This window comes from Cololabis saira, chromosome 13 (assembly GCF_033807715.1).
Source record: "Cololabis saira isolate AMF1-May2022 chromosome 13, fColSai1.1, whole genome shotgun sequence".
Classification (NCBI taxonomy): Eukaryota; Metazoa; Chordata; class Actinopteri; order Beloniformes; family Belonidae; genus Cololabis; species Cololabis saira.
Window position 1 is genome coordinate 21,886,264 of NC_084599.1, and position 16,182 is coordinate 21,902,445.

General features: G+C 39.5%; 1 protein-coding gene across 1 annotated transcript; it reads right to left on the reverse strand.

The window, feature by feature from the left end:
• Positions 1–7,665: 7,665 nt before the first annotated feature.
• rx1 (retinal homeobox gene 1) lies at positions 7,666–15,654 on the reverse strand. The gene is made up of 4 exons (XM_061738275.1): positions 15,327–15,654; positions 14,293–14,627; positions 10,820–11,073; positions 7,666–9,779 (listed from the first exon to the last, which is right to left on the reverse strand). The coding sequence occupies exons 2-4, from the start codon at positions 14,597–14,599 to the stop codon at positions 9,294–9,296; spliced, it is 1,047 nt and encodes a 348-aa protein (XP_061594259.1). The 5' UTR covers positions 14,600–14,627; positions 15,327–15,654; the 3' UTR covers positions 7,666–9,293.
• Positions 15,655–16,182: the final 528 nt, after the last annotated feature.

Below are 16,182 nucleotides of genomic sequence, written 5' to 3' on the forward strand. Positions count from 1 at the left end.
ACAGTTTTTACACGGCAGCCAGAGAGACAATAGAAACCCTTTTTGTTCAAATAAACGGGAACCTCACCCAAAGATATTACTTTTGCAACCTTTCCTTTTTATTCACTCTGGAGTCGAGTCAAGAACAAACCATCCCAAACCACCAAGTTTTGTTTTTTGAGTAGTCACCACAGATATGAAGTCCAAGGAGATCTCAATGCAAGGGAAGGTGGACATTATTACAAAAAGAAAAAAGAAAATGACATACCTCTAAGAGAAAAACCCCCAAATCTTGGGTGTGTCCAAATCAACAGTTTGGTAAATTCATACACAGAAAGCAAACACTGTGAGCTCGACATCAAAGGGTCTGGAAGACCAAAGGCAAAACTAAAGCACCAAACGAAACAAATAAAGCTCTAATCTAAAGCGGAAGGTCAAAGAATCTTTTCCCCAGCCATGAAAAACCCCTGCCCCCAGAATGCAAGAGCACTCTGGAGAAGGTAAGTGTATCTGTCAACATCTACAATCTAAAGACATCTTCATGAATTTCCATTCACACATACAGAAGGTTTACAGCAAGGTTGATACCACTGGTAACATTTAAGAACAATAAAGCCAGAAAGGACTTCCTGAACACACCTTGGAAGCAAAATGAGGTTTTTTTGGACAGATGAAACCAAAATGAACTCTCTAAAATGTATGGAGAAGGAAAGGGTCCAACATACCACATCATATGTGAAAGATATAGTGGAGGCAGTGTTGTGGCATGGGAAGAGGATTACTGGTGTTTGTTTATGATGAGACTACTGACAGTGAGATAAATCTCTGAGGTGTATAGGGATATGCTTTCTGCTCATATTCAGTCAACTACTGTAAAACTGGTAAGACATTGCTTAACAGTGCAAATAAGGAGACGCCATTGAACTCAACTTCTCAACTGAACAAGACTTTTTGAAGGAAAATAATTGACGTGTTCGACAACGGTCAAGTCATTTGCCTGATTTCAACCAAGCGGAGCATAATTTTAGGTCACTGACACAAAACTGAAGGCAGAAAGGCTCACAAACAATGTGGGGACTCCAACGAGATCTGGTTCTGAAAACATGTGGTGACTGTGGCTCTATCGGCTTAGAATTTAAGAAGCTCCTGCAAAAGAAATAACGATTGTGTTTAGTTTTTTCTTTTTTTTTTCTCTCATATTCTTCAGTGTTTCATCACTTTTTTGACTAGTTCACTTGTAAACCAAAATGAATGAAACCCTATGTTCTGTAATATTATTCGATTACAATTTCAATATATTTAAAATATAATAAAAGCATGAGATTATTATATTAGCATAGAACATTTGTTTAAACCAGCATGATAGTCTGAGGTAAATCTGACTTGATAAATGTATTTTCTGTTTAATACCTTATTTCATCCCGCCTCTCCGTTTAAGGTAATGTGAGTAGCTGTAAATTAAAAATATGCAAAATGCACTTTATTTTCACTAGAAAGAGTTTGAAATGTTAAAAGAGAAAAATAGAAATAAGAAAGTAATGCAAAAGTTTTGAGTATGAATTAAGTTGAACAAAATCTTGAATTAAAAAATGAATACAAATAAATAAAAATAACTAATGGAAAAATAATTTCCAGACTCTTTTTCTTAGTCCGCTTGTTACTATACAGACAACATACGTACAAGGAACCAGCTAAATAATACGGGACCAATAGAGTTTTGAAGAATATTTTCAATAGTTTCAAATTAAATACCTTCACTCTGAAATTCTAGATAGTCTTTGTAATTATAGTTTATATAACTAAAGCGTAAAGTATTGCATTCTGGGAATGTTTTTTGTGTCTGTGACGTACATTTCTTGAAACAATACTTTTTTTGCAAATAAAAGTTGTTTTATTTTTTTTAGATTTAGAATAATTTATAGATTTTATAAACAGATTTTATAAACAGTTTTATTTCTGGTCAAAAAACAACAATGAAATAATAAGTGCGTATGTTTCTGTTAGATAAATAATATTGGGAATCGGAATTTAGGTTAGTATGTTGTCATGTCAAGGTTTCAGACACAGAGGGCGCGCTAGACCCACTTTTAAACCTGGATCCAGCTGAAGAGTAAATACAGCCACATGTCAGAAAATACAAATGTATATGTTTTTTCAAAAGCATAAAACAAAAAAAGAACGAAAAGAAAATTAAATCCAGACAGTTTACATCAAAATGAAAGCAACTGCTTTTATGAAAAAAAAAAAACCAAACTTCCATGGTTCATGGCTGATTTGAAAAACGACTTTAACTTGAATGGAGGATGCCTAGATCAAATGTAAAGATGTTTATATTGAATCCATAGTCAAGGGACTTCCATCACCGACCCCTTGTGGGTTTTAATGTAATGTATAACTAAAGATGGATGCTGCTATCAGTGGGATTAAGGATTGACTACGTTGAATGGTTTGCGCTCATTACTGGATACAAATCCTCCTACCAAAAAAAAGAAAAAAGGTAGTAACGTCATTGTTGCTGTGAGAAAAACCCTGCAGATGTATAATGAAATATTTGACAATCTACTCAAGTTTCAAAATCCTGGTTGTGGTTTATCACAGTTGTGACATATTTTTAGATCCCCTTTCCTGTTCTAGATAATATTATTAAACTGGGCTTCATAATGTCTGTGTGTGCATGTGGTGACTATTTTGAGTTCAAACACATTCAGCAAAAAACACTGCTGAATGCTTTTGTTGTTGTTGTTGTTGTGGTTAATCTATTCTTTATGATAATGTAATCTCAGAATTGTACAGCTAATGACCATGCAGCATTAACAAAAGACTGGTGGCAATTGTAGTGATAATAATCACATGCTGAGCACACTGAGTGCCCCCTATGTGTTTACTGGTGAGTTCGCCTATAGAAATGTACCACATCAGACACACAACATAGTTCTACAAGTGTGAAGGAAGCATAACCCCCGCCACAGCCTCTCTCTCTCCCTCCCTATCTGTCTCTCCTTTACAGACACACCCATGTAGCACTGGCGCCAACAACCAAATCTCCCCTTGCTCTCCTCCACCTCCCCACCCCCTAACTGACCTCTAATTATGTCATGCGAAAAAGCTGTGTCCCATTGAAAAGCTCTCTTAATCAAACCCAATTAATTCCGCTCTTTTCCCTTATTATCCTTAGCAAGGAACGCGTCCTTCCAATAAGACTGTTAACTCCAGCCGTGGCCCTTTCAGATCTACTGGAGTGCAGGAGCAAAATAATAGAGTGCACAATTAATCAATTAGTCATTAGGGACTCCGTTGTTCCTGATAAACACAGTTAATGTGTAGCAGAGGTCATTTACGGCTTCATCGGAACTAGTTTTCTGTTTGCAGTTCAGTCAACAACTTCTGTCCAAAGGCATCTTAATTTGTGATTTTCACAGTTAGACCACAGAGAAATAACAAATTGGAATCTTTGATTTTCGACTGTTGGTAAATGGAATTTATCCCACTACGTACACTGCCAAGTCTGTAATTTTCATTTATGTTCATGAGCTTAGTCAAATCCCAAAATGTATAAACCGACTATTTCTATAAATGCATAATAATTTAAAATATTTCACAGAAAATTCAGTTTCAATGCTAAGAATTAGTAGATATTGAAGAATTGCATCAATCGCCACACTATCAGCCTCAGAAAAACTTAAAGAACTTCTGGTGAATTTCTGGAAAAGTTCTCTGAAGTAAAATCTATTATAAAAGTTTGTTGTTTTAAAGACCAGAAGAAGTGACTGCCTCCAGAAATATTTGCATTCTTTCTAATCACCACACTTCCATGGCACTTATTCTCACCTTTAGCTAATGTTGTTGTGATTGAGACGTGTTTCACACCGGTCCATCCGTCTTGAGCTACTGTAAGTACATTGAACGTGTTAACTGGCTGTAACAGGATGTATGGCTTTATATAGGGAAGGACACCTGTGCATCTGATTCTAAGCCGGTCACAGAGAAGGTGTAAGGTCAAAAGTTCGGAATCCGTGGAGATGTATGGTTTTCTTTAGAATTTTAAATGTTGGTCATCACAGGATTTCACACTCTTGCATGCACTTGATTTGCTCTTCCATTACTAGCTATCAATGGACACAGACTCACCCACTACTCTGCATTTAGAAATTCTGCTCGTTCCACAGTTTTGATGAGATGCTCATCAGTGAAGTAATCAAAAAAAAGTCCGGTGATAGAGCTACCAATCCCCAGTAGCTGTCCTGCACGTATCAGATGTGCAGGAAAGCTACAAATACTGGGGGATTCCACACCCAAATAGCAACTATGAGGAAGCTGCAAGGAAGTAGCTTACCACCAACTACCTGGAAAGGGTAAAGAGAAATCCTGAAAAGCCAGCTAAATGGAAATAACAACGTTCGGGCCATCAATAGGTAAACCCTGCCAGTAAAAAGATACATCACTGGCTTAGTAACCTGGCTACAGGAATAGGTGGAAACCACTGATATACAAGGTAGCTCCTTACCATGCAAGGAGGATTTCATCCCAAATCCAACACCATTAGACCCTACACAAAGCGGAAAGAGGGAAACTGCAGCTTAGTGAGGATCAAGGCCAGCGTCCTGGATGAAACAACAAAGGTCCCTGAGTACATCAAGAAGATAGCCCCTAAGGATAAACTGCTAGGTGAATTGAAAACGGGACATGGTTGGGGTCGATAAGCTCCAGAAGACAGCAGTGGTGACTGACGTGGTCATCTCAAGTAATATCGAGAAGAAGGAACACAAGAAACAGAAAAAGTACCAAGGGTTGAAGGAGGAGATAGAGAACATTAGGATGGCAAAGACAGCGTTGTCAGTTGTAGCTGGGGCACTTTGAGCTGTGTCCTCTAAACTGGGGGAATGACAGATCCCTGGAACAACATCAGAGATCTCGGCCCAGAAGAGTGCAGTCCTAGGAACAGCAAAAATACTGCCCAAAAACCTGAAGCTCCCAGGCCTCTGAATATATATATATATGTATGTGTATATATATATATATATATATATATATATGTATATGTATATATATATATATATATATATATATATATATATATATATATATATATATATATACATACCGTATATATATATGTGTGTGTGTGTGTGTGTGTGTGTGTGTGTGTGTGTGTGTGTGTGTGTGTGTGTGTATATACAGGACTGTCTCAGAAAATTAGAATATTTTCTGTAATGCAATTACAAAAACAAAAATGTCATACATTCTGGATTCATTACAAATCAACTGAAATATTGCAAGCCTTTTATTATTTTAATATTGCTGATCATGGCTTACAGCTTAAGAAAACTCAAATATCCTATCTCCAAAAATTAGAATATTCTGGGAATCTTAATCTTAAACTGTAAGCCATAATCAGCAATGTGTGTGTGTGTGTGTGTGTGTGTGTGTGTGTGTGTGTGTGTGTGTGTGTGTGTGTGTGTGTGTGTATGTATATATGTATGTGTGTGTATTAGTGATAAAAGTGCTATATCTCCCTTCTGGGATTAATAAAGTAACATTGAATTAAATTAAATTGAACTGAAATTGTATGTGGCCCTCAGCATGTATTCAAGATCAATAATGCCTCTCAATACACATCTCTGCACATGTGCTCAGCCCATCTATTCTTACTTGCAGGTGGATACCATATGGAGGCTAAAAGGTTTTGACTGACCATGTTCGTTCAGTGAACAATTGATTTTTGTGAGTTTGAAACATACTTATGTTGTTCATGTCCCCAGTTTAGGGGAGAAGAAAGGCTGGAGGCGTTGCTCTCACATGTTACTGCCTCTAGATTTGTAATTATCTTGTGAGTTATGGATTGAAATATGTGGAAAAAGATTTATTTCCTTTAAAATCCAGAGAATGTATTGGATTAAGTTGAATTTATAGGGGGACTGAGCAGAAATATTGTTACATCCTATGAAAGTTATCTACACTTTTAGAAGAAAAAGTTAATTTTTCTGTGTCATTAGAGCACAGAAATCTTGGTAAAAGTGACATTTGAATGTTTTGCATTACATACTTTACAGTGGAGAATAGCTTTTCCATCAGAAGAGTTTTTCATGTCGCTCTGCTGCTCTTTTTCCCATGCTTTCCTTTGTGCCACTCACCCCGGCTCAACGCATGCCTACCCCGGCCCCCGACTGTGGCTATAGCCCCGACCCGGCCCCAGCTGAGCGGTGCCAAGCTGTCCAGCAGTTAGTTAGTGTCCGAGCAGGCCCAGCCTAGCCCGGCCCAGCTCGGGTACTAATCCCTGGGCTGTCAGAGGACCCCACTCTGAACTCATCCTGCAACACAGGAAAACGCTCTAATTGGGGGATTTTCTACATCATTAAGCCCGATGAGCAGCGGTCCCACCCACCCTCCCCTGATCTCTCTTCCTCTCCACTCTCCTCCTGTCTGTGTGTTTTTCTTACAATCCCACACTTTTCTTCATCTTAATCTCTTTGTTAATGTTTTCACTTTGTCCTTTATTCCACTGTCTTCCTCAAATCCTCTGTCGCTTTTATCTTGCAGTGTGGAGATGTCCTGTAAAATAAATTCCCTTACCATCATCCCAAATATTTGAAAGGGATTTTTTTCCACAAACAGAAACAGTACACCTGTTGTGAATCCCATGCTTCATGTTAGAGACTTGACTTTTCTAAATCCCTTTTGACTTAATTCCCTTAAAAATCAATAAACAATGTTTTCTCCTAAGACTGACCTATCCGCTAGTTATAGACAATAACAAACAGGAAGTTAGCCTTTCTTTATTGTGTGTGTGTATTGTGAAATATGCAACACTGGAGGGATAGATTCATTATTTTATGCTAACTAAACTGTTTTATGCTTTTTGGGTCCAATGTTTTAGCCTTTTTCAAATCATGCAACTATTAATTTCATTATTTCTGTGGCCCGATTTATAACATTTTGCTAACACTCCGAAATACTGAGCACTATTTAAACAATGCTATGGTTAATTAAAATCGTAGGGTAAATATTTCTTAGAAAATCAGATGCTGAGCTATGTGACCGGGTTGAGAGTCACAAGCCAACCGCACACAAACATTGCAAAAAGCGGCGCCTAGTCCCTTTTACGGCATGTCAAAAATCATCCAGACGTGGCCTTTTTTGCATCCACCAACTCATCCATATGGCCCTTGAAGCAAAGTCTATTCAGGCCTCCATCTGCCCAGGAAAGTGATTCACACGCCGAGGAGGCCAGTGAGCACGGCGGCACCGGCCCTTCTGAGAGCATGTGTTGCAGCGGCTCACCCTGCCGACAGGCCTGCCTGCGTGGGGGCAATTAGGGAACCGGGCCCTGCGCTCGGAGGCCCCCCTAGGAAGCTCTGATTGATTGGAGTCTCATCTTCCTAACAGGCTGGCACCCTGCCACCAAACCATGGAACGGCAGAGATCATTGGGAGGGGGTAACAGAAAGAAAGAGCTCTTACATGACAGAGCGGGAGAGCAGGAGCACAAGTGTTAGCTGAAAAGAAAGAATGTCTCTGCCCATGTATGTCAGATGATAACGATTATACTGTAGTAATCTTGGATTGCTCTTTAGTCTTAGTGAGGTTAAAAAAAAATAGTGTGGGAATGAGTGCAAGGGTCAACATGAAAGCTCTCTAGTTAGGCAGAGGAGATGAACATTTCTATGAAACTATATTTATTTTCCCTGGATCTTAGTTCCTTCCAGAATCTGAACATCTATGATCCAGACAAAAAACAAACAAACAAATACATAATAAAACAATATCACTAAAATGAACATAACTAGGACTTGTAAGACAATATCCTGTACATTTTCACATTTTTTGAATATCAAATCTAAAACAGTTCTAGTGCAATTTTGTTCACTGTCTAACCTTTGGCTTATCATGGTTCAGAATCACATTTATTTTGCAACCTATAGACGCTGTTAAAGTGAAAATAATCCTCGGATCCTTTATTGCATCTAAAAAAAAAAAAAAAAACTAACCAACACCACTGAAAAAAAACTAAATGATGACTGACGAATAGCTGAAGTTTTAAAAATGAGCCCAAACCAGAAATGACTGCAATGATCCATATGGCCAGCAGCAAAAAAGAGCAGCTGTTCTGTTTGACATCATATTAAAAGTGAAACATCCCAACAAAACAGCATGAACTTTGAAGGAAAATTACTCTCTCTCTTTTTTAAAGACAAAAATACAAAAGAATAGATTTTGAAATTGCACTTTAAAAGGATGAACCAGTTCTCCCTCATGTTGGATTAAAGTTTTCTACATGACACTGACCTACACAAATTCAGTTTTGTGAGGCGTTACTGCCCTTATTGCATATTAAGTTTAAACCCATTCATTTTTACCTTTTAAGATACTTAATACTCATCTCTGTATCAGATGGGATAATATAAAACCAATACTGATCTGCAGTTACATCCACGTTACTTGTCATTTGATCAAGAAAAAGCAAACTTCTGAACAAAATGGACCTATTTAGTACAGCCTGGGACCGTTTCTCCCCCTTTAGTTTTAGACAAAGAGGATACACTTGGATCAATTGTGCCGAACAAAGACTAAACTATGTGGGGTGACGCATCACACAGGACTCTTTCTGCTGCCCCTCACATACCCTCAGCCACTCAGCACCGAGTTGCCAGCAGGTTTTCTTCTCTAACGACTACTCAAGCAAAAAATAGTTAATCTGCTTGCTGGCATGTCTGTTTTCTCCCTGTCCTTGTTCTTTGAAACAGACGTTTGAAAATGATTTTATTTGTGCAGGATTATTTTTGATATGTTCTGTGGTACATTGAGGGGGTACCAAACCAGGGCAATTACACTCAGGGCTCAAGTCTATAAACATGGCAGCAAGTACGACCAGAAACCTACTAAACATGCAAACTACGGACAGAAAAATGACTGAAAAGATTTTGCCTCGCAAAGATATTCATTCAAATGTAATAGCTTCTTGAGTGCCAGTTGTGATGGGAGCAACAATCACTGAGAGCTCTTTTTGCTTTTGCAACAACCAAGGCAACAAGTAATACCAACAAATTGGAGTGATAACAGAAATCTGGTGCTTGGCAGTTTAAAATGACAGCATGTTACCATACTCTTATGTTCTTGAGACAGGAAAAGTAAAAATAATTAAAATTAAGTCCTCAAAAACGTCATTACTTTTCACAGTTCTAAATCCACCTCCTCTTCTCCTTGTGCAGCAGACACAGCTGCTCTTTCATTGTTTTTGTGTTTTGTTTTTCATGCTAAAATGTCATTTTAATGTCTTTCTTTCCCAGCATTTGCCACATGGATTGTCAGGTGTGTTGGTCACATGGGTTGCCAGGTCTTGTCCATATGCTGAATGTGCTCCTTGGCTTTCATTCTCAGTGCAGCAATACTGGAGCTGCGCTGGTCTACGTCCTCCAGAGGATACTTATCAGTGTATGGTGCTGGACACTGGTAAGGAGGAGGCGCCATGCTCTGCATGCCCTGCCCCATGGGCGGATGGGGATGAGCGTGAGAATGAGGATGTGGAGCATGCGGAGGGGAGTTGAGGAACCCATGGCTAGAGTAGCTGGGCTGGAGGCCGTGAGCTGGACCCATGAAGCCCGGGATGCTGTGGACGGGTGTAGCGCTGGACAAGGGAGAGGGCAGCCAGGGGTCCAGTGTGAGGGAGTTGGTCATCGGACCCATGCTGCTGTGAACTGGTGCTGGACGGTTGAAGGACAGCATGGGGGAGTCGTGCAGCTTCATGGTGCTCGCATCCATTTTTTCCTGCCGACGCCATTTTGCTCTGCGGTTCTGAAACCAGACCTGGAGAAGAAATCAAGTAATTATGAAGTAAAGCTGAGTATGGTAGTGAATACACATTTACAAAATACAAAAGCCACTTTAAGGCAAAACCCATCAGGCAAATGATTATTATTATTATTTTCCATGAGGGTTTGATTTTGAGATGTTGTTTCTCTTGGAAAGCACAGAAGAAAGTCACTGAAATGCAAACATTTTAGGACAAACGTTTTTACTGCAAATAACATCAGATTAAACTATATGACGCAACAAAGGTTTGCTGCATATGGATGACCATATCTGACTAAATTGGTCATGGAAACTGTTAAACTGAACACATCTTTGTAGACCAGGTGCACATATGTCTCAGTGAGCAAAACAATAGGTATTCAACATACATAAGCAACTTTTTTGTATTAGTAGCAGTAGTAGTAGTATTGTATGTTAACATGACCCGCGCATGAACCCAGACAGTGAATGGACCCAAACAGATGTGTCTTACTTCCTGTTACAGAAGGCAATTTGTTTCAAGCTTGCTCCCTTTTCCCTCTTTTATAACTGTCTTCTTACTCTTGAGGATTGAAGAAAGGCAACTTGACTTCCTTTTTCTTTTGTTATTGAAGACATTTCAGGACAGAAGGTGAAACATCTTCAACAGGAAGTCCATTTGCCTTGTTTCAAGCCTAGAGAACTGCCATGACGTGGATGATGGATGGAGAATCTATCCCAGCACGTCTTGTCCTTACTCCTCTATAAAGTCTTAACACTTGAGACTACTTAAAAATGTGTGCCTAATTATTTGGTTCAATCTGCTTACCTGAACACATACAGGCACAGACTAAGAGTTTGGCTTGATTCTGGGAGCAAACCAGTTTAAGACGGGCCATCTGAGGTAATAAGGTTAAGATGGTGCTTTGAATGAGGAGATGTTCACTTTCCCAAACACTGAAAACCACAACTGTTATCAAGCTTAATACCAGCCCAATGTAAAACTCATTGCATATAGATCTTTGTTGTGATGTCTGTCATAACTGTAGAGCTGCTGTGGTTGCGGCTCATCTCACCTGAACTCGGACTTCTGGAAGGTTCACTTTCATGGCCAGCTCCTCTCGGCTGTACACGTCTGGGTAGTGGGACTTCTCGAAGGCACGCTCCAACTCATGCAGCTGGTAGGTGGTGAAGGTGGTGCGGTTTCGTCTGTGCTTCTTTTTGGGCTGATCGTCCTTGCATGGCTCGGGAGACTTGCCTTCATCACTCTCTATGCTCTTCCTAAGCTCGCCCAGCTCATCATCGCTCTTGTTTGTGAACAAACCAGTGTCTGCAAAGAATATGAGACATTTGAATAAGGAACTCATTTTTCTTTGAATATGATTTTTTTTTAAATATATATCATCAAAACAAATACAAAAAAACTGGGCAATGATTTATATCAGGGGTGTCCAAAGTCGGCCCTTTGGGGCCCCTGTCCTGCATATTTGAGATGTTTCCCTGCATCAACACACCTGATTTTAATAAATGGATCATTATCACTTGTCATTAAGGTTCACACAGCTGTTTGTATCAGGAGGGAAACATCTAAAACCTACAGGACCCCTGCACTTGGACCAACTTTGGACCCCCTTTATTTAGATGGAAATAGGAAAAAGGACATTTTCAGGTGAAGACTGTATTGAGCGGTTTCCAGCAGAGCAGACATCAGTCTGACACCTGCACCAACAGGCGGATATAGACCACTGAAGCAAGCAGTTTGCTGGATCTCAATGACACTCATAACCCCTCCTAATTGGATTTAGAAAAGCTGTCTTTTTTCTATCTTCTCTACAGGTAAATCACCTCAAAATAAGTTGTTGTTTTTGTTCTTAATTTTATAAATTATTCTGTATTCAATGTTGTTTTTATCACTTGTATCACGGAGGTATATGCAACAACCACTGTTTCTTACTTTTCATAGTGTAATTGATTAAAGTCAAAGCAGAAAACACAAACAAACTATAAATCTCTATATTTCTTATGGCAATGCTTTCACTCGAGACCCGCCTTTCTTCTCACATTCCTGACCTTAATTGTACATGTCTCTAACCTTAAAGACCCAAAGCAGTCTGTAGCAGAGGGAAGGCCAGATTGTTTAGTGAATTAGAATTAGCCTACACAGCAAGTAATTGAATTAAATTAAGTACCAGAATGGTGATCCCCAAATTAGATCAGTAGCTCTGGTGAAGCAACAACTGAAGAGGAGTTGATGCCTGCTAAAACTGGACCTGATTCAAAGGCTATACATCATTCACCTTGGGTTGGATAAGATGTCAATCACTGCATGGGTTAGTTTGGCTGTCTTGCCAAAGAGGTCCAAATTTAGGATCAGAGTAAACAGTTGTAACATTTGGCAGACTGTGCGCTACACATTGTTGTCCTAAAATTCAGAAATTGCCATGTGAGTCAAAGCAGAAAAAATGTAATAAAGGATCCAAGTAGTTTGAATACAGATAAGGGTCCTGAAAGTACTCATTCTCAGTCACGGGATGCAGTTTGCTCAAATTTAGGAAAATAATTAGTAAATTGGGTTTTGGACCCTCAGTGACTACCTGAGGAAGTGAGACACATTTTTAAGGTATGGCATGATAAATATAATTTCCAATCTGCACTTTATTCCTCCCTGAAGGCACAAGCCTTGTTTGAGTCTGTGTGTCTCATGCAGCGAGATTACAGAAAAAAGTAGCGCGCTGCATTTCTTGAAACCTCTTGGAGAAATGCAGCTCACCACAACTTTTTTTCCCCAAACTCCAGGAAGGTATAGTTACCTTTTTAACTTTACAAAATGTGTTCGCTATCTACTTTGAGGAAAACAATGATAATATTGGCTTTTAAACCTAGGCAACCAATCAATGTGCTGTAACTTGCTCAACCCCCCCCCCCCCCCTCCCGCCCGCCACAGTTTTTTATTATTAATGCTCTAGAACGGTACCACATTAGTGGCAGCTTGTTGCACTAATTTCAGTGTTTTTAAAATGAATTTAATTTTATGTAATTTGATAGTTATGCAAGACAAGACGTTGCAACTTGGCTACAAGAAGTCCGAGGGAAATTTGCACTTTGTACTTGAGCATCTCTACTCGCTTGATATTAACCATGAATATATCTGCAGAAAAAAGGGGGAAAAAAAAGAACATCCCTGGCGAGATCTTGAAAACATCACCATCTTGTCAGCTCTCCAGCAGAACAAATGACTGAGTTCAAATCCTAATGGCAGCTTGTATTTGTTAATGGGATATGCTGATGGAGATAAAAGAGAGGTCATTGTGGTCTCTCCACTGGCAAACAGGAGCGGTGGCAAACGCAAAGCAGGATTTGGGGACCTTAATTTATTCTCCACTCATTAAGCAGCTATGACAAAGGCCAGGCACGGACAAAGGCAGAGGTCAGGTCTGGTTCAGTGACCAGCTCTTGGCTTGTCAGGCCATCACAGCCACTGGTCTGAAGCCTCCCTACTGTTCACCAGCCAGGACAACATGTAGGCCCAGAGAGGGGGGGCCGGCTGACACCGAATGCTGAAAGGTGGCTCATTCAGTAAGAATTGGACTGACTTCACAGGAAAGACAAATTTGAAGAGAGTGATGTCACTCGTGTTGATGGGTCTTAATTTAAAACAATTAAAGTGAATCGGAATCACTTGGATTCGTAATTTAACTGTGGTGGATAGATCCACCTCCAGTCCATGCAGATTTTTTTTTTTTTTTGGCTACAAAATCTCCAACCACCTGCCTGATCCTGAAAATAGCTTCAGATTAAACGTAGCAAATTTGATTCTGAGACCGACCGATAACAATAACACCCGAATGAACGGGTCTACAATGTAATCTACGCAGAAGAGAAGATTAGGGGGAATTCCACAAGGGGATGGGATTGGTCTTGGGGACATAAACCCCCTGCACCATCTTGCCCGGTGATTTATCGCTCAGTCCACAGCTCAGTTAATGCAATAGGATCTGGTAACTATGAGCAACACAGCAACGCTGGCTCTGCGTGTACCGCTGCTTTGGTGTTTTTTTTTTTGTTTGTTTGTTTGTTTATCTTTGTTTTGTTTTTTTAATTAATTAAAACTGTAAAATTAAAGCTTGTGGGACAGCCTCATTTAAAGAAGTCAGATACTTTGTTAAGAGTTGTCTATGTGTCAAATAAATCACAGTTCAAATATTAACTCTTTTTTTTAGGGTTGTTTATGCTGCTTGTTGAATAGCTTAAGATTTGTGACGGAAAATCAATTCTAGCTTTAAAATCTCCCAAACTCTCCAGCACTCCCAGACACATGAATCTGCTTCATAATCAAAATGATCATAATTTAAAAAAAAAAAAAACATCTCAAATGTTTTGAGGCAAAAGAAATCTGATGATTTATAAACTTTAACATCAAAAATAGACTCCAATGCTGAAATGATTGATCTGTAGAGACCAAAGCCCTCATGCAAAATATATAACACCTTGTGGTGTGAAGGAAAGCGAATTTTATCGAATGGAGGCCACCCTGCCCATCTTCACTCACTGTGGTACTCCTGCTGCTCTGTGCTACTGTTTCTCACAGAAGAAAGGTGTCCACTGTAGGAAGGGTGTGCCGAGGCATCCCGCTGCTTCCCATGTTCTGCAAGGTCATCTATATTTGCTTTGTGGGGCCCCGGAGCACCAGCAGGACTTAGCAAGGGGTCCTGGTCTTTACTGAAACCAAGGATGACATCAATGCTGTGGACGTGGCCCCCCGCTGCAGCACCCCCACCTTTGCCCATTTCGTGGAAGTTGCTGGGAGAGAGGCAGCTGTCGTCCACCATGTTCATGGTATCCAGTGATAAATGCATTCGAGCGTCTGGGCAATGAACCCGGGCCCTGAGGACAGAGGTAAAAGGTGTGGGTGATGAACTACAGGAGGTCAGAGATCACCTGGCTGCACTTGATGTTCCTCTGCCCTGTCTTTAACCAGATTATTGTCGTCAGGAGTCAAAGGGATCACAAGTTAACCCCTTAGACCATAAAACTATACAGTACTCAGTTATAATACACTTGTTTTCTGACTGGTCAATTCGTACTCCCACTCAGCACTGACTATAAATATGAAACCACATAATAACCACATAAATAATTCCAAATACTTTTTCTTTCATCAAACCACAGACCCAGATTTGATTTGTGTTCTCCAAACTAAAAACAAAACACAATTAACAACATAGATATCAAAATGAGTTTGTCAAATATCTGTAAGACCACATGTAATGTCTTTCATTATATGTTTATGAACACAGTTGTCATACAGAGTTAAATCATAGAGTATAATGATTGACAAAGAATGAATGAATCAGATATGTTGCTAATACAGAGAGTTTGAACAGAAAGGAAAAAGAGCGGTCTGGCTGAATCAGTCAGACTGAGGTCCTGGGTAAATGACGCTAAATGATTGAGTTAAGCCTGAAACTCAAAAAGATGTTGTAAATTTGATTTAAAGTGTAGAATCCAATGAACAGCCTCAGTTCAGGAATGTATTACTTGAGTTCAGACGGATGTACTGAATGAAACAGCGGCAGCGCTTACCTCTCGGAAGCAAATATGCTGAAATAACAAAATTAGTGATGTCGGTGATCCACCTCCTCCTCTCAGCAGCTCACTCCTCAACTTTACTTGTGCTGTATCCACTATGTGCCTAGTAAACAGTCCAGGAAGAAACTCTCCAATAAAGTACAACTAAAAGAAAGCAGTGTGAGTAAAGCGTATTCAGCAGCTGAGTGCAGCAGCATCCACTCCAGATTGGGGAGGAGAGTGGGAGAGGAGTAAGACTGCAAGGGAGAGGTGGACAAAGCTGAGGCAGCGTGTAGGAGGTGAAACGAAGGGATTAAGAGAGGGTTGTTAATTGCAATCCTTTCCCTTTAAAAGTGATTGGCACCAGTTTTCTGCTGAAAAAAGTTTTAAAAATATAATTTTCATTTACTGGATTTACAGCCCAAGCTACACTTTCTGCCAGAAATGTAATGTTTTAGAGTTATAACACATCATGAGGTCATACAAATACTGCATGCTTCATTCAAACTACAAAACAATTTACTTAAGTTTTATTTTTTTAAGGATTTTTTTTAAATCCTATAAAAAATGTCATCTTTTTAAATGGATGGATGGATGGAGTCACTGAATTAAAACGAATCTGACATAATTAATGCTACAGTGTATTCTCATGTATTCTTATCCAAATGTTAAGTACCTTAAAAATGAATGATGCAACACAAAATAGTATATGTTATGCAAAGCTTTTTTTTCCCCAAAGCCTTTTGTGAAACAAATCCTTGACAAATGTGTATTGCATTATTATATATTTACTTACTAAAGTTTACTATACGTAGGTGTATTAAGTTAAAGGTTTAGTCAGAGCACAGATGCAACTCCCAGCCTGACACAT

Excerpts from the sequence above, each read along its gene's own strand:
- rx1 (XM_061738275.1), bottom strand. The coding sequence starts at position 14,599 with ATGCATTTATCACTGGATACCATGAACATGGTGGACGACAGCTGCCTC. Across the intron at positions 11,074-14,292 it reads AGAGCAGCAGGAGTACCACA|ACACTGGTTTGTTCACAAAC; the intron begins GTGAGTGAAGAT and ends TATTCTTTGCAG. Across the intron at positions 9,780-10,819 it reads TTCCAGAAGTCCGAGTTCAG|GTCTGGTTTCAGAACCGCAG; the intron begins GTGAGATGAGCC and ends TTTCTTCTCCAG.